The following is an 18,537-nucleotide window of genomic DNA, read 5'->3' on the forward strand; positions in this document are numbered from 1 at the left end:
CAGTTAATGATACTGGGAAAACTGGAAGACACGTGCAAAGAATGAAGAAATAAGACACTGTGCACAAAGTTTCATTCTAATTTAATTAAAGAGCTCAAAATTAGAACCAGATCCATCAACTACTTTAAGGAAAGCATCAGCAGAACTCTGCATGACAATGCAGAGCTGTCTTCAATTTTTTTACTCCATTGGCAGCAAAATAAATAAGCAAAACTAAACTCATAGCACTACATCAAACTAAAAAGGTTTTGCATTGCAAAAAATCTGGAAGCTGAAATAACAGCACTGAATGAGAGAAAATATTTGCATACCATATATCTGATATGACTTATATCCAAGATATATAAAACACAAAACTCAAAACCAGAAAACAACCTGCTTTTAAAAAAAAAATGGAAGAGTTGAACAGACATTTCTTCAAAGGAGACATACAGATCACTAGTGGACATTATAGGATAACATTCGTTTGTCTTTGCCTTGCTACAAGGAGCTTAGGTTTATTGGGTTCCACCCATCACAGTGCTCCAGAGGCACTCCCATTTCTCTGGGTTTATTTGTAACCTCTTTCTTTGTGCTCTGCTTCCCCAACCAGTCAGTCACCTTTATCTCCTAATCAGACTCTGTTAATCTTACAAATATTGCTTTTCTCTTCTCCTTATGTCCTTTGCATGATTACTTCAGAGCAATGTCCTTTTTGTATAGACACAGGAAGACAGTTGATGCTATGCCCTTATAACTTGGGAATTAATTGACTCCGAATAATATTCACTCCTGGACATCTGTTTTCTCAACTTAACGCCTCAGTTGCCCTTACTTCCTAGCACCCCCAAAAGCAGGGTCCCGACGAGGAACTGAATGGACCTGGGGCAAGCAGTGAGCTACCTTGGCATCAAAATGGGCCAAGCCAAAGCGCCATAATACTTAATTATAAGTTAAGAGCATGGTCATGGACAAATTCTGTCATGATCCAAAAAGTAACAATCTACATATGAAATCTACACAAATCTACATATGTGTCCATAGTATGTGTCCATACTCTTACTGTATGTGTTTATACTCTTAATGTGTCCATACAAAATGACTAATATTATTAAGGAGCAGAATTAAAATGAATGTTTAAATGGCTATTGGACTAAAGAAAGGAGAAACACACCTAGGTGGTATTTTGCCCTGGCTACAGGAAATCAGGAAGGGCTTTCATATGTAGATTGTGCTACCAGACTCAGGTATGGTTGCTGCCACCAAGATTTGGAGGGTGTGAGAGACTAGAGAGACCAGATGACTTGTCGGAGTGCGGAGAGACCTACAAGGGGGACAGAAGGAGAAGGATTTAGAGGAAAAATGTAGTAGGGGAGAAGAATGTAGAGGAAAATGTAGGAGCAGAGTCCAGGGAAGAGGTATCAAGGAGAATCAGAGGATCAGGGACAATCAAGGGGAATCCAGGAAAAAGAAAAGAGATACATGGAGACGAGATTGGAATAAACTGCAATTAATACCAACCAGCCTGGCCCTCGTTTGATCCTTCATCTGCCCCTCGCCTTCCCAAGTGGTGAAGCAGCCCAAGACAACCGAATGCAGGTGGTGAGAGTGAGCTGCGGGTTTCTTATTTATGAATACACAGACATATGGAAAAAGTTCATCCTCATTGCTTATTAAGTGAAATGTGGATGAAAACAAACTTGTACCAGTGGGAATCTGTAACTTTGGATATAGCCAATGTTGTGTTGAAGTCTCATTCATTGTTGATGGAACTCTCTGCTAGTTCAGCATCTGTGGAAAACAATATGAAACTTTTCCCCAACAGTAAATCAAAAAGGGAAAGTCAATAGTCAAATGGCACCATTCATGTCATCTGTAATGGAACCAAGTTAAGAAATTGGAAATATCCAAAGAAACCCTTGGAAGAATTCTCGCAGCAGAACTGGGACTACAAAGTGGAAGTAAAGAGTACGGGGGAGATAAGGAATGGGAAGGGGTAGAACAGGAAGGATTTAGGATCTAGGGTCTAGGTGGAGGAGTTTTGACACTAGTAGTCACTCTCAGGCAGAACTGAGAGTGACTCCCAAAGCACTGCTGGATGTAACATAAAAATATCAATTAGTAGAAGTGGTGGTACAGTACATACAAAGTATAGCATTGTTAAACTATGTCACCTAGGTTAAAACAGAAAAGAACAATGTTTTCCCTAGAATTGACTTTTTATGCTCATTAATGGATTTATTTTACTAACTTCTCAAAGGAACTCTGATTCTAAATATATTTTAATAGCTTTTATTCCACTTTATATTCAGTTTGTTAATGGTTAAGCATATTTAGTGTATAATCCATCTCTGTTTTTGTTTAGAATGATACTTTTGCTGATTTTGACAGCATGACTGACCGCCTTCTGGATGAGATAATACAGTATATTCAGATTTACAGTTTAACAGTCTCAAAAATAAGGTAACTGCTATAATATGCAACTTAATTTTTTTATGTCTCAATTACAGAAAAAATAAATACATTTTTAGTATTGTACTATTCTGAAACTAACTAAAGAGAAAAAGAAAACATTAAAATTTTTTTAGAAACGATGCTTATACCCATCTGGTCTGTTTATATGAATTGCTCAGAATTGACTAATCTGTTGAGACAGAGGTAGGTTAGTGATTGTTTGGAAATGTCACAGCTATAGCTGGAGTGATAGCACAGCAGGTAGGGCATTTGCCTTGCACGCAGCCAACCCGGGTTCAATCCCCAGTATCCCATATGGTCCCCAAGCACTGCTAGGAGTAATTCCTGAGTGCAGACCAGGAGTAACCCCTGAGCATCGCTGGGTGTGACCCAAAAAGCCAAAATAAAATTTTTTTTTAATTTTTTTTAAAAAAAGAAATGTCACAGCTAAAGGAGGTGGTGGAAAGATCTAAAACTTCTTGTGATGGTTGTGCAATTCTGTGAGTACACTAAATACCACTGAATTGTACCTTTTAAAAGGATTAATTGGTGTTTAAATTATATTTTAATAATGCTGATGAAAAGAAAGTTGATAGAAATGGACATGTAGAGAAATGGGTATACCATCTATTGTAAAATAATGATGCGCCAAAAAAGAAAAAAAACACTCTTCTAACTTAAAGTATTCCTAAATAAAGGTAAAATGTTTTATTAATGTTATTTTCTTTGTGTAAGCTTAGATTTAGAATAGTTTCCCTGTGCTATGAAAAGTGCAGAGTGAAAAACCCTCTTTGGAGTAAGACCCAAAAATAAGAGAAAGATACCTAGTTAATGAATCATCCTACATATATACAAGTTAATGATTTTGCTTTAAGTGATTCACATGTGAAAAACAGAGGTATGTGCCTAAGGAGGCAAATTTATTATCTAGTAAATGTAGCATTATTTTTATATTTATTTATGGACACACCCAGCAATGCTTAGGGGTTACTCCTAGCTCTGAATTCAGGAATCACTCCTGGCATGCTCCAGGAACCATGTGGGATGCCAGGGATAGAACCAGGGTCTGTTACATGCAAGGCAAGCACCTTACCCACTGTACTACCTCCAGGCCCCACTTTTTAGATATTTTTTTTCAAGCAGCTATAAACTATGAATAAAAAATTTTCTGTTTTATCTTTTAACATTTAAATTATATAATAAAAAGAATTTTCAACATTCTCATAGTCTTTCTTCAAAATATAGGTTATTGTAGGAGACAGGGAAGTAGTTCAGTGGGTTGGAGCTCATGCAGAAACCCCAGGTTCAGTCCTCAGTATCTCTTGGTCCCCCGGGAGGCAGAACTGAGAGTGACTCCCCAAGCGCTGCTGGATGTAACATAAAAACAACTTTAAAAAAGAATGAAAAGCAAATTTGGGGTCCAGAGAGATAGTACAATGGGTAAGGTATTTGCCTTGCACGCAGCCAATCCAGGTTCAGTACTTGTCATCACGTATGGTACCCCAAACCTTGCCAGGAGTGATTCCTGAGCCAGGAGTGAGCCCTGTGTAATGTCAGACATGGCCCTAAAACAGAATAAAATAAAATAAAGAAAATAATTTATATCATTTCAAGATACCAAATCATAATTTTAAAACTTTAGGAAATTTCATATTATTGTCACTTCCATAAAATGTGATAATCACTGATTTTTGTGTGTGTTTAAAATTATTTACATGAAAGACATATCTTTTTTTCCCCCTTTTAAAGCTTCATTGGACATTCATTGGGCAATTTAATAATCCGTTCAGTGCTTACCAGGCCAAGGTTTAAATATTACCTCGATAAACTTCATACCTTTCTGTCACTTTCTGGACCTCACCTTGGTACGCTCTACAATAGCAGTGCTCTTGTTAATACAGGTAAATAGTTTTATTTTTCAGTATAAAAACCTTGTGATGGAGAGAACATTTAAATACAGATTTATATTTTCTTGTGTTTATTGTAGAACCAGTTTCTTACAAGCCTTGTATTTTGTGAAATGAAAGATGTAGCCATTTTTCTAATTTGACATGAATATGAAATATCAGGTAAAAATGATTTCAAAAAATATTCTCAGAGATGGAGATGTTACTCAGTGTTAGATAGCATCCGCATATGTGTGAGAGCCTAGTTTGGATCTCTCATACCCCAAATCAAACACTAATTCCCTTAGTCCTCCCTTCCCCAAGCTCCTAGTACCAAAAAAAGAATATTCTCAAATGTCACTAAGCCTTTTTTTCCTCAAAACTGTCAAGATTTTTAGTAAAGGTTTATAAAATAGGCAGTTCTTTCATTTAATTAAACATCTAACATTCTTATTTACTATACTATAAAGTAGTGGCATTTTATATAGAACATTAATTTTGATTTTGATTTGATACTAATAGAGGAATTTAATGAGAATATACTAAATTTTTTTTTCTTTTTGGGTCACACCCAGCGGATGCACAGGGGTTACTCCTGGCTCATGCACTCAGGAATTACTCCTGGTGGTGCTGGGGGACCATATGGGATGCTGGGAATCGAACCCAGGTCAGCCGCATGCAAGGCAAACACCCTACCCGCTGTGCTATCACTCCAGCCCCGAAAATCCTAAATTTTTTTAAAGTAATTTATTTTAGGGCTGGAGCAAATGCCTTTCACATGGCCGACCCGGGTTCTATTCCCAGCACCCCGGTTGGTCCCCCGAGCACCGCCAGGAGTAATTCCTGAGTGAAGAGCCAGGAGTAACCCGTGTGCATCACCGGGTTTGAACCAAAAAGAGAAAAAAAAAAAAGAAATTTATTTTAAAAATCCTGATTCTAGTTAGAATAAAAACTCTCCTTAAGAACTTATTGATATAAACTGATTTTATTATCTTTTATATATTCAGCCTTGAAACTTGTATTTCAGTGTTCTCTTTCACTTCCATAAGCAAACAAACCACATCATTTTCTCTTGTATCCCTTTTCAAATAATGCCATTTAAAATAAGCTAGTTCTCTGTTTTTATGCTTCAAAAAGAGAGTGAAAGAAAAATAAGAACACAAGTAATAAAAATTTAGAGTTTAGAAGGAAAGCTAACAGATTGAATGCATGCTTAGCATCCATAAGACCTGGGTTCAATCCATGGTTCCAAATAATCCCTCAAGCATATCAAGGAGTAACCTTCAGCATCACCAGGCATAGCCCAAACAAACAAAAGTATTAATGTGACCTTGGTGGGAAGGCGCACTGGTAGGAGGATTGGTGTTGGAATATAATAAAAGTATATAATAAATCATGAACAGCTTTATCAAAATAAGTAAATAATGTAACCTTGAATTTTCTCTCAAAATTTAGTCTCAGACTTAAATTATTTTATTTAATCAAGTAGAATATTTTTTGTTCCCCTGTTTTCCTCTAATATCAGAAGTAATTAATGTAGAAATGAATAATTCACATCCTTAAAAACTAATTCCAGGGTAATTGAGATTTCACTTAAAGCAAAGTTACATTTAAATATGGGTAACTGATAATATAAAAAATTATAATTAAATATGAACCTTAAGATTATTTCTACCTATAGTGTTAGAAAGCATTAACCTAATGCTAATTCTGAGAGTTGATCCTAATATATCAATCAGTTCAAATGTAATTATCTGTTCTGAATACTCAGTAGTTAAGCATTTTGATCTGTTGCTATTTGAAGATGACACACACACATTTCTTTATAGCATGAACAAATATATCTAACAGTAGAATTTTTAAAATTAGTTCTCATAGACCATTTTCTGTTTTATTACCAAATGAGATAGGAATAGCAAATCTTCAACAACCACCATTAAACTAGAAATAACCTCCTATGTATGTCTGGTTATTTTAATTATGATTATCAAAAGAGAACTGCTTGCAAATATTTTAACCAACAAAATGCTTGTGATGTTATTTTATGAAGAGAAATATATATTAAAATCAACGTATGTTGCCACACTCTTTCAGCTGTACTCACATATGCTTTGTAACCCTCTAGGTCTCTGGTTTATGCAGAAATGGAAAAAATCAGGTTCGCTCTTACAACTGACGTGTCGAGATCATTCAGACCCCCGCCAAACTTTCTTATACAAGCTTAGTAATAAAGCAGGTAAATAAGAATTATGAAAATATTCACACACAAAAAAAAAATTTTTTGGAGGGTTTTTGGGTCACACCTGGCGATGCTCAGGGGACCATATGGGATGCTGGGAATCGAACCCGGGTCGGCCGCGTACAAGGCAAACGCCCTACCCGCTATGCTATGGCTCCAGCCCCACAAAAATATATTTTTTTAATTTATTTATTTTTTAATTAGTGAGTCACAGTGAGGGTACAGTTACAGATTCACACATTTTCGTGCTTTTTTTTCCCCTCATGCAATGTTTGAGATTCCATCCCTCCACCAGTGTCTTTTCTCCACCTCCAATGAACCCCGTATCCCTCCCACCCCCAATCCTATCTCCCCCACCCCACGCCTCTGTGGCAGGGCATTTTAGTTTGTTCTCTCTCTCTCCTTTTGGGTGTTGTGGTTTGCAGTAGGGGTATTGAGTGGCCATCATGTTCAGTCTCTAGTCTACTTACAGCACGCATCTCCCTACCCGCACGGGATTTCCAATCACATTTTACTTGGCGTTCCCTTCTCTATGTGGGATGACTTTCCCCCAGCGTGTGAGGCCAGCCTCCAAGCTATGAAGCCAACCTCCTGGTATTATATACTACTATTCTTGGGTATTAGTCTCCTCCTCTGTTATTTTATATTCCACAGATGAGTTCAATCTTTCTATGTCTGTCCCTCTCTTTCTGGCTCATTTCACTTAGCATGATACTTTCCATGTTGATCCACTTATATGCAAAGTTCATGACTTCATCTTTTCTAACAGCTGCATAGTATTCCATTGTATAGATGTACCAGAGTTTCTTTAACCAGTCATCTGTTCTCGGGTACTCGAGTTTTTTCCAGATTCTGGCTATTGTAAACAGTGCCGCAATGAACATATAAGTGCAGATGTCATTTCTCACAAAAATATTTTTTAACTTAAACCTTTAATAGAAATCATAGAAATTATCATGTCTTTTTTGTTATTAAAAATTATAATCAATTATAATTTTATAATGAAATATAAGATTCAAAAAGTTAAGCAGTTAAATTTGTTTAAATTTTTACATGACTATATTTATCTTTTATGAGCTATACAATTACTTACAAATTTTCATGAGATTTTTTACCATGTATAAGGCAGTACCAGTTTTAAGTCAGTTTAATTAAGCCTAAACTTGACCTGTCCTTCTCACAGTTTATTCTCTTATCCATTGCTCATTCTATATAGTCAGACGTAATTTATCTACTTTTCTGTACTTTATTAAGCTTTTCTGGAAAGTGTCAGAAACTAAAATATTAAGAGTTATTCCTTCGACCACTTCTTACTACTGAGTCTTATTACTACTCTTCTCATTAACTAGTTATTCCCCATCTTGCACATACATTCCAAATCTTTGCCACCTGAAGTCCCAAACTGCTCTTTGGCCATTCTCAAACATCACAGGAGCAGCTAACTAGAAAAGAAAAGCTTATTGGCACAGAGATAATTGGGAAACTAGTCTCACCAAGACAGACTGTAGAAGGGGAAAATGGGGCCAGAACAATAGTACAGCAGGTAGGGCGTTTGCCTTGCACCTGGTCCACCTGGATTTGATCTGCAACATCCCATATGCCCCCCCCCCCCAGCACTGCCAGGAGTAAACCCTGAGCATCCCTGGATGTAACATGAACAAATTAACAACAACAAAAAAAAAGGGCAAAGTATGGCAGTCTGATTTTATGCTCAAAAAGAGATAAGGTATTGTTACTAGTCTGTTATATTTAGAATTCTCCAACTAAAAAAATACACAAATTTATGAGAGGGGACAGTGGCACATGCAGTTAAGAAACAGACAGTGGACATCTTTCATCTTGGTGTGGAGTTCTTGCCTTGCACACAGCCTACCCAGTTTCGATCCCTGACTGCAAAGTCAGAAGTAACCCCTGAACATTGCCAGGTGTAACCAAAAATACAAAACTAGAAAACACCTTTCATCTTGGAGTTATTTTCTGCCCACCAATTCCATAATATCAATCTCTTCTGACCTTTTTCCCTTTCCTTGCCTTCTGTTTTCACTATGGACTCATTTTCTTTTCATCTTCTCTTTTCCCTCTCAGTTTTGTTCTTTGATAACATTCTTTTAAAATTAAGGAAAACTTTAATTGCTTAAAATTTTTGTGTTTGCTTTTTGGGCCAGCTGTGCTCCTGGCTTACTCCTGGCCTGTGCACGGCAAGCACATGGTAGCACCATGTACCAAGATCTCAGGCTTACACTTACAAGGTAGATACTTTAGCCACTGAGCCATCTCCCAACTCTATAAAATTATATTTTTATTACATCCTTTTTTAATTTTATGGTAAAGAGCTACATAAATTTTAAGAATAAGAGAAAACTAACTCTTAAAAGTAACTTTTATGTAGCCCTTCACCAGACCTATTGGGGCAGGAAGATGACTCAAAGGTCTGAGTATATGCAACAGTCCTTGGTTCAGTCACTGGCACCACATATTCTACCAGACACTGCCAGGTCTAAACATACCACAACACACACAAGCACTGCCAGTTTACATCCAGATTCCCCTGTCAAAAATAAAGTAAGCTCATTATTTGAGTAAGACATTAGAATTAAGCATTCATTAAATTTTATAACAACTCTTAACCCAAAAAAGTCTATAACGTTTTTTAAATTGTTGGTAAACTTTACAATAATGCACACTGTTTAGTTACGGCATACCAGCATTGAATATCAAAGGAAAAAAAAGATGAAGGAACTAGAGCAGATTAAGGTAAAATGTGTATCATTTGTAGATTAGGTTATAGCAGTAGTGAAGAAGTCAAGATTGCATTATGCATCTTACATTGGCTCTCTTGCATTCCATGAGGGCTTGAAATAGATAAGAATCTAATCAGTGTGGGGGGATGGGGGGATGGGAGAAAGCAGGAAGATAGCTCAACAGGTTATATATATGCTTTGCGTGCAGGAATCCTATGTTTGACCCCCAAAGCAACATGGTGCCCAGAGCATTGAGCCAGGAGATGCCTCTGGGAGTTATTTACTAAAAGTATGTCCCCCCAAAAAAGCAAAAAGTTATTGAAGACCTTGGGACTAGCTCAGTCCTTAGAGCTTAGAGTTCTTCATTGCAAGTGCTTCAAGTTCAGTCCTTGATGCTGCCTCATGCAGTCAGCACAGTCCTGGCAGCTCTGCTGTGTGTGATCCCCACTTGCCAAAGCAGCTTCTGGTGCACCACAGCCTGGTGTGTATGAACATAACACTAAAAGTGCATACAACTCACTCACTGACCACCACAATTAAAAGATGTACAAGCACAGGGCCTAGAATTGTGACCTCTGGTAGACACATATGTGAACACTACAACTAAAGGATTTTCACCCTCAGCAACTTCCCTGGCCAAATATGCAAGCGCCACAATCTGATACATAACTCCTGTACTCTCCAAACAGTTACGTTAGTACCACAACCAGATATGTGCATGACCCCTTATAATCACACTAAGGGAAGGAATGTGGAAGTTGGAGAGAAAGTATCTTGTAATTCTTGAAATTTCAAAAACAAAATACCTTATTTTAAGATCTTTCAAAAAGAATCTGCTTAGTATCTCTAACAGCTATTGAATTCTGACAAAATAGAACAATGAGAGAAGTCCCCTGCTGTGCTATGATGGCAGATAACCTTTTTTTCTAATAGATTATAGAGGTGTTTAATAATTGGTTTCACTTGATTTATAAATAACATTGGTATTTTATTTCTGAATATATGGCAAAGAATCAGCATCAGCTAACATTTTAGGAAGTAAATACTTTCAGATATGTTTAAAACAAATGAGTGCATTTATAAAGGAGATACCATATTTTAAAAGCAGGATTTTCTTATTGTCATCACTGTTGGCATTCTGGGCTGGATAATGCTATGTTGTCAGGGGTTGTCTACTGCATTGTACCATCCCCGGATTTCAGTCACTAAGTGTCAATAGAGTACACACCTCTCCATACCAGAAATGTCCATACTGCTAACTTCATCTGCAAAATACAAGTTTAAAGCTATTGCTTTAGTCAGATCCAGAGAGTAAATATAAAAGCAATATATATTATTTAACTCATTACAATTCTTGTAAAAAGTAAAATTATCAGGAAGTGAAAAATAACAAAATTATCAGGAAAAGATAACAGAGATGAAAGTGGCCTTTACAATTTCAAACAAATCATAGAAGTTCAGAAAAATATTAAAATATTTAGAAACTTATTTTTTAAATGGGGGGTGTCTTGCTGCTTGCCCAAGTTTGAAATAACGTTTAAGCCAAGAGTTGCCATTGCAAGGGCTGAATAACATACTAACCCAAAATCCCATTAACTAGGTCATCACTGAGTGGTAAAATCAGTGATGCAGAGAATTGTCTCCTAAATAAAGTCTTCTAAAATTTTTATTAGCAGAACTGTAACTCAAATTAAGTGCTTCTGTACTTCCCACCCAGTGCTGTGATTCTGGGGTTCACCATGTTTCATTTTGAGTTTCTGCCCTCTCTTGCCAGGACAGCTAGACAAGAAATTGAAGCCAAAACGTACAAAGAATCATAATCTATTAAATTACCTTGCCTAATGCAAGAAGCAAACCATCATGCAGAGACATTGTATTAAAATTAATACATTGTTGTTAACAATTATTACTGTTCAATAATTTTTACAATGATTGTACATATTTAATGTATAGGGATTTAGAAGTATGTCAATATAGTATGTTTATAGTAGTATCTGTATCTTTTATTTATAAATTTTGGTATCATTTGAGAGCATTTTAGAGCTACAAGATATCATAGAAATCTCCTCCTCTAACCTTTAATGATTTTGCATTAGTCTGGGCTTCCTGAGGGAGACAAATACTCCCTCAAGGATCTAAGTTTATAGCACTGATTCTCAACCTGAGTGTAATTTCTCTATAGGAACACAATATAATTTTTGCAGAGGGCTGTTATTTTGAAATATGCATTTATTGTACTTTTAATGTAATAGTCTTTTTAATAGAATCCCTAAAGAGTGCCAAGAATTAGGATGGTAATTGCAGAGGTTTCAAAAGTCCAAATATAGACTTGCTAACTCTTCAAGGTGGGAGAGAATGTAATATTCTGTATATTAATCATCATGATACAAAAAATAAAACTGACCATGTATGAGAGAGAAAAAAACATCTACTAAATTCATGTCCTTTAAAAGGCAGAAAGAATTGGAGTCTAGCATACAGGTATAAAGTTTCACTGAAGTGCAAGTATAAGCAGTTCATTTCAGGACAAGAGCAAAGGCAAAACCTGAAGGTGGAGGATACCAGATTATGGGAGAGTGTGGTAGTTCTCTTTTGATTCTTCTGTATTCTCAATGAAAAAAGAGTAAGACCATAATGTATGATTGAAAACGGATTAGAAGATATACACAGTTTAAGGGAGAGTGGAAATCCTTTTAGAAAGTGAAAAATGAATGTTAAAGGTCATTTAGGAAAGTACAAAAATGAACATTTGTTGAGTCAAATGTTCTGGACTAATCAGCCTATGAACTCTGAGGCGTACTGTTTGTAACTGTTCTGTTTTTTATTTGCAAAGTGTTTAAGTATATTCTATCTGATTTGAGTAGAGAAAGAATATACTGAAAAGACAAAAGACCAAAGAAAAAGTGTGAGTCATAAAATCTAACACTTTTGGATAGAGGGAAAGTTGGGGCCATACCCAGCAATCCTGAGGGGCTAGTCCAGGCTCTGTGCTCAGGCAACATCTCTTGATCTCTGGCTGTGTCAAGACAAAGTCAACTAAAGCAGCTGCATGCAAGGCAAGTGCTCATTCTCTCCACTTTTTTTTTATTTAGGGGTAGAGCCACACCCAGTGCTTGGGGTTATTGCTGGCGTGGTGCTCAGGTGTATGTTGTTCTGAGGATTAAACCCAGGGCTCCAATATACAAAGCATATGTTCCAGCCCTTTCCTGATCACCATTTTTATTGTCATAATTTGCTTGGTTCTCTCAGAGACCTTTATAATCCAGAGCTATGCATGATAACATCTGAAGTAGATTAGGAAGAAAAGTACTTTTCTCTTGTAGAGGGACAAGTTTTCTTAGAAAAACAAGCAAAGTGCCAGGGAGACCCAACCCAGGTTCAGTCACTGGCACCACATGGCCTCCCAAGCATCTCCAGGTGTAACTCTAAAGGTTCACAAGTACAGCCATGCTAACCCTGAGCATCCTTGGCACTGCAAGGCCTGAGCAACACAGTTCCTTAGACTCTAGCATGAAATTATAGTTGGCCTGACTTCATTTGGAATGGCTCCCTCGCAGTGCTTGGAAGAGATATAAATCCCTGGAATTTTAAATATTCAGATTACAAAATTTGATATTTTCTAATTGGGAAAAATGAAGGCGGACTTTATATTTGGCTTAGAGAGTGTTTAACAGTATCACCTTGGCTATGTGTGGGTCATAATTAAATTCTTAAGTTCCAAGGGAGAAAGGGAGCTTCAGCAAAAATTTCATTCATTATGATTCTACAGTAATCCCTACAATTTACTTATTTCTAAGAATCGAAATTTCAGTGGGTAAGTATCAACTTTTTACTCTGGAACATTCTCTAAATTCTACATATTTCAATTCTAACGTAGTGTCATTATTTATTTGTCCTTATTTAATAATCACATAAGATATATATATATAGATATATATATATACACACACATACACACTAGTTTTGGTCAAATAGTAAAATTACAGCATTACTAGCACTAAAGCAGTCAACATGATTTCAGCACTTAAATAAATTAACACCATAGCCCCTGGCCACAAGACATAAATTTATTTTTATTTTTAAAACTAGAAATGCGTCTGATAGAAGTCTGTGAGTGAATCATAAATTGTCGCTACTAAAATATGAAATCATGTTTCTTAATATCATACTCAGTAAGAAAATTATAGGATCTGGCAAAATCAAGTGAAAATTTAAAGTAATGAAAGTTTTTTATATTTTTTTGAATTACCGTGAGATACAGTTACAAAGCTTTCATGATTGAGTTTCAGTAACATAATTTTCAAACACCCATCCCTCCAATAGTGTGCATTTCCTACCACCGATGTCCCGGTATCCCTCCCACACCCCCACCCCACCCCAAACCTCATCTCTATGGCAGGCACTTTCCTTCTTATTCTCCTTTCTACTTTGGGGCATTATGGTTTGCAGTATAGATATTGAGAAGCCATCGTGTTTGGTCCTTTCAGCACACATCTCCCATTCTGAGCGATTCCTCCAACCATCATTATCTTATTGGTCCCTTCTGTGTCCCAGCTGCCTTCTCCCCAGTATTTGAAGCAGGCTTCCCACCGTGGACCAATCCTCCTGGCCCTTGTCTCTACTGTCCTTGGGTGTTAGTCTCATGCTATATATAAAACAGCTTTAAACAGGCTCATTCTTCAAACCCATGTTCTCCCTTGAATATAAATGTCTCTTGCTTATCTCTGTATTTCTTTACTTGCTTATTTCTACTCTGGAGAAGCCCATGTTCTCTCTTGAACACACACTTCTCCCTTTTTCTTCCCTCACATTTTTCAATAAAACTACCTTGCTTCACTGTAAAAAAAAAAATAAGCAATTTTAAATAATTTCATGAAATGTTTATCTTTATGGAAAAGTATCCTTTTGTTTCTTTGAGAAATATTTCTGAATAGTGAGTATACTTTGTAAAGAATATCATGTAATAATACTTTCTATTTCACTTCACTTCATCTGACCCTTATCTCCACACCACAATCCATTCTTTAACCCAGTGATTTGTCATATCAGCTTATAAGTAACATGGGAAGTTAGGGTGACTTCTAAAGAGAATATTTAGAAATTAGGAGAAAAAAATTATCAAGATTATAAAAACATTAAAATTAGCATTAAAAACTTTTAATTTCTTGGTTATTTTAATACTGTTTTAAATCTGGTTAAATGTTACATTGTAAATCTGTGTTTTCTCTTTGCAGGGCTTCATTATTTCAAGAATGTTGTGCTTGTGGGATCTCTACAGGATCGCTATGTTCCTTATCACTCTGCCCGAATTGAAATGTGTAAAACAGCTTTAAAGGACAAACAGTCAGGTAACAACATAAGTTAGAATTATTCCAAAGAGCTATTAACTTTTCCTCCCAATTTTTCTTGCAATCACATTCTTTCTTCTTCATATATCCTTCTCTCTCTTTTTTGCTTCCTCTAAATGACTGGGATTTGTGGTTGTGGTAATGTTCATGCTGTATATTCTACTGTAACTTAATTAAAGATAATCAAATATGTCTAATCAAAGACCGCTTTTGCTATTTTTTAAAAACAAAAATTAAACCACAGCTATTGGGAGCCAGAGAAAGCTTCAGTCTTGTTTGTTTTTATTTTGGTCTCACACCCAGTGGTCATCAGAATGACTCTGTGCTCTGGGATCACTCCTGGCAAAGTACTACATAGGGTGCTGGGGATTGAACACATACAACCTTCTCTATTGTACTATAACTCCTGCCCTCATTTGGTATTTCTTAATTAAAGCTCAGAGGTGCTAATAAGTGGCTTGCCCAAAGCTTTTGCTGTTATTTATAGGCTTAGGGCAAGAACCTGAGTGTCCACCTCCCAGTGTTGACCCAATTCTGTTTTTGGAATGTGACTGCTTTTAAACTCTTCATCTTAGCCTTTTCTACATTGTGATTCTACAGCTTACTCAGGCTGGAACTTACATATATGTGTGTGTTGGTATTGGCATTGCCTTGCATGGCCCTTGGCATGGTGCCACCGTATTTGGTAGGTATTCTGCCTCTTGAAAAAAATTTTTGAGCATTTGTGTCATAAAAATAACTTTTGTGGGCCAAAGATGTGGTACTAGGGGTAAATTGCTTGCCTTGTTAGATCCTATCCTTCCCACCGTACCCCATTTGCAGCCAACCCTGTTCTGTAGGCAGACTCTAAGGGTTGGCTCTTTTATATGAGATGAATTATTTATGTTTGGCGGGGAGAGTTTGAAAATTTTGTTATAGTTTAGTTAATGTGAAATTTTGTGGTATTAATATACAATATCATTACACCCCACTACTACCAAAATGCTCACAATTTGCCACTCTCCCTACATCTATCTCTTCTGGTCTCTTCTTCTTTCCTCCCTTACCCCTTACCCCTACTATGTGGTGTAATTGGTTCTGTATTCTTAAAAACAAAAAAATTTTTTTAAGTTGGTTTTTTTTGAGAGAGGTGGGGGGCCCACACCTGACAGTGCTCGGGGCTTATTCCTGACTCTGCACTCAAGCAACTTCTGATGTTGCTTCGGAGAACACATGGGATGCTGGGGATTGAACCACGGTCAGCCACATGCAAAGCAAGCACCCTGTTAATTATACTATTATACCAGCCCAAGGTATTTGCCTTACACTCGGCCGACCCAGGTTCGATTCCTCCGCCCCTCTTGGAGAGCCCAGCAAGCTACCAAGAGTATCTCGCCTGCACGGTTAACCATGGCGTATTTGATATGCCAAAAAGAGTAACAAGAAGTCTCACAATGGAGACGTTACTGGTGCCCTCAGGAGCAAATGGATGAGCAACGGGATGACAATGATACAGTGATATATAAGATTTTTATCAACTACTCAAGTGAATTAATATTCCATTTTTATTTGTTTGCTCATAGGACAAATATATTCAGAAATGATCCACAACTTGCTTCGTCCAGTTCTGCAAAGCAAGGACTGCAATTTGGTTCGATATAATGTCATCAATACATTGCCCAACACAGCTGATTCACTCATTGGCAGAGCTGCACATATAGCTGTTCTTGATTCAGAAATATTTTTAGAAAAATTCTTTCTGGTTGCTGCCCTCAAATATTTCCAGTAGGATAAAACATTGTTAAGAGACTTAACAATTACCTCATTCAACAGTGATTCAAATAATGTGTTATAGTAAACTGTAGATGCTGATAAGTTCTATGAAATATTTATATCTTTTTATATGGGAGATAATTTATATCATCCATGTTTAGAGCTTTTTAAACATCTACTTTACTTTCTAGGTAATGTGGCTGTGCAATATTTTTTTAATTTTATCTTTTTACTTTTCTATTCTTTTTCATATATTTTGCTACTTAAGTATTTCAGTGAAACTTTCAGCCCGGGCTATATGTATGTCTGATTGTTTATTGGCTTTCCACAATTCTTACATCAAACTCATCATATTAGAGGTCATTATTGTGAGAATAGCATGAGTTTTTAATTTTCTAGTATTGGGACATTATTTAGTAAATTATAAATTTTACTTTTAACATTTTACTATGTTTCAACTGGAAATACAATTATGGCTGCTAAAATATATTTTTTGAAATCAACTTCCTTAGTCCAGTCAAACCAAGTAGTTCATATATGACAATGTTACAGAAGTTTTCTATAAAAAGTCATATTGTTGCTGTTAAACATGTCATGCCTATTAAAATATATTTTCTACTGGTGATTCAACATTATTTCTCATATTGACTTTTACTACTGGAACTTTTCATGTTCGTGTTAGCAGCATCTAGAGATTTTTGAATGTTTGAATGCCTTCTGCCTTGATTTAGTTGGAATTTTGCTATATTTGGTAATACTGCTTGAACTTTTTGACTATATTTCTTTAACTTTTTCATGGACTTCCTGATCTGTACATAATAATTACATGTTGAAATTTATGAATGTTTTTATGAATTTAGATAATTTTTAAATATTGTTAACATTTGTTGAACTTCAGAGTAATGTAAATAAAATTATTCATGTTAAAATGGAACAAAATAATTTACATGTTTGGTGAAACAGCTGCAAATGTTTTTGATATATGGAGATGTCAAGTCTTGACTTTACTAAAGGTGCTGAGTAGCATTTAAATTCACTATTTTCCTTTTCTGTTTTATTTGTGAAAATAATAATGCACTAAGGGTGGATAGAAGGTTTGTCTGCATTCACCAATTGTGATGGACAGAGGTTTTTGTATGTATTGTATAATTGATGCATGTTTATTTTTACAATTGTGGTATTGCCTCTGGTGTTAATAAATGGACAAATGACTCTATGGAAGAACAGCTAAACTCTTGTTTGTTTTCAGAATACTAGAGGTTATATATATTTATAATTGAAGCAACTATTACCTCTGTAGACCAGCATGATTGTATAAGTCATTGCCTTTGTAAGTTTGATTTTTGCATATAATTTTTTACATATAATAGCTAGCTTTTAAAATATTTCATTGATTGCTCTTCATAATTCTTTACATTTTAAAAAGTACTTGAAAATTCATTGTGTTAACTAAGCAATAATATGTTATCAAATGAATTATAACTAGTAGATGCATGTATATGCATTATCTACTACATATTTTGCTGCACAAATTTTTATCTTAACATACTTTGGGTTTGCATTTGAAGTATGCTAATTCTAAGTTTAAATAATCTTCCAGATTGATCAAATAAGTGATTATTCCTAAAAAACTTACAAATAGTATCTAAGAGTAAATTACTCAAGTCATCATGATTGGTTGATTGTTGGTGTTTTAATACAGTTTTTAAGTTAATCTTCATGGTTTAAAAATTTGGCAGATTTAGGGAACTCAAATCATTGATCAAAAGAGGTTGAGTTCATGCCTTTCATGCACAGACCCTAGGATCAATTCCCTGGGACTTCATTACTAGCACCCTAATCCCCAAATACCATTATGTGTGGCCCTGGTGGCCCCAGTATAACTGGATCCTCATAGCACTGCCTTGCTCGACCTGATGTTTAATCATCCTACCCTCTTATCTAAGTATTATAACCAAAAGTGGTCCTGAGGCCCTTGAGCATTGCTTAGGAAGTTCCCACCCCCTCACACCCAGTCAAGATGAGTATATATCAATGAGAATTTTTAGTTGCAAAGAACAGTAATGATAAATTTAAACAGAAAAAGAAGTCTTGAAAGAATATTAGATAGCTTGGGGGTGATGAGATAGTACAGGGGT

At 36.0% G+C, this 18,537-nt stretch overlaps 1 protein-coding gene across 8 annotated transcripts in view; it reads left to right on the forward strand.

Annotated features, from left to right (window-relative positions):
- Nucleotides 1–17,615, forward strand: part of FAM135A (family with sequence similarity 135 member A) — a 136,169-nt gene extending 118,554 nt beyond the window's left edge. For all 8 annotated transcript variants that reach the window (XM_055134702.1, XM_055134701.1, XM_004605887.2 and 5 more), the window contains 5 exons: nucleotides 2,345–2,442; nucleotides 4,183–4,334; nucleotides 6,445–6,555; nucleotides 14,534–14,647; nucleotides 16,210–17,615. In XM_055134702.1, coding sequence (XP_054990677.1) covers nucleotides 2,345–2,442; nucleotides 4,183–4,334; nucleotides 6,445–6,555; nucleotides 14,534–14,647; nucleotides 16,210–16,415 — 681 coding nt within the window. In that variant the 3' untranslated portion in view covers nucleotides 16,416–17,615. The remainder of the gene's footprint in view (nucleotides 1–2,344; nucleotides 2,443–4,182; nucleotides 4,335–6,444; nucleotides 6,556–14,533; nucleotides 14,648–16,209) is intronic.
- The last annotated feature ends 922 nt before the right edge of the window (nucleotides 17,616–18,537 follow it).

The sequence above is a fragment of the Sorex araneus genome, chromosome 4 (genome assembly GCF_027595985.1).
Source record: "Sorex araneus isolate mSorAra2 chromosome 4, mSorAra2.pri, whole genome shotgun sequence".
NCBI classification, from domain to species: Eukaryota; Metazoa; Chordata; class Mammalia; order Eulipotyphla; family Soricidae; genus Sorex; species Sorex araneus.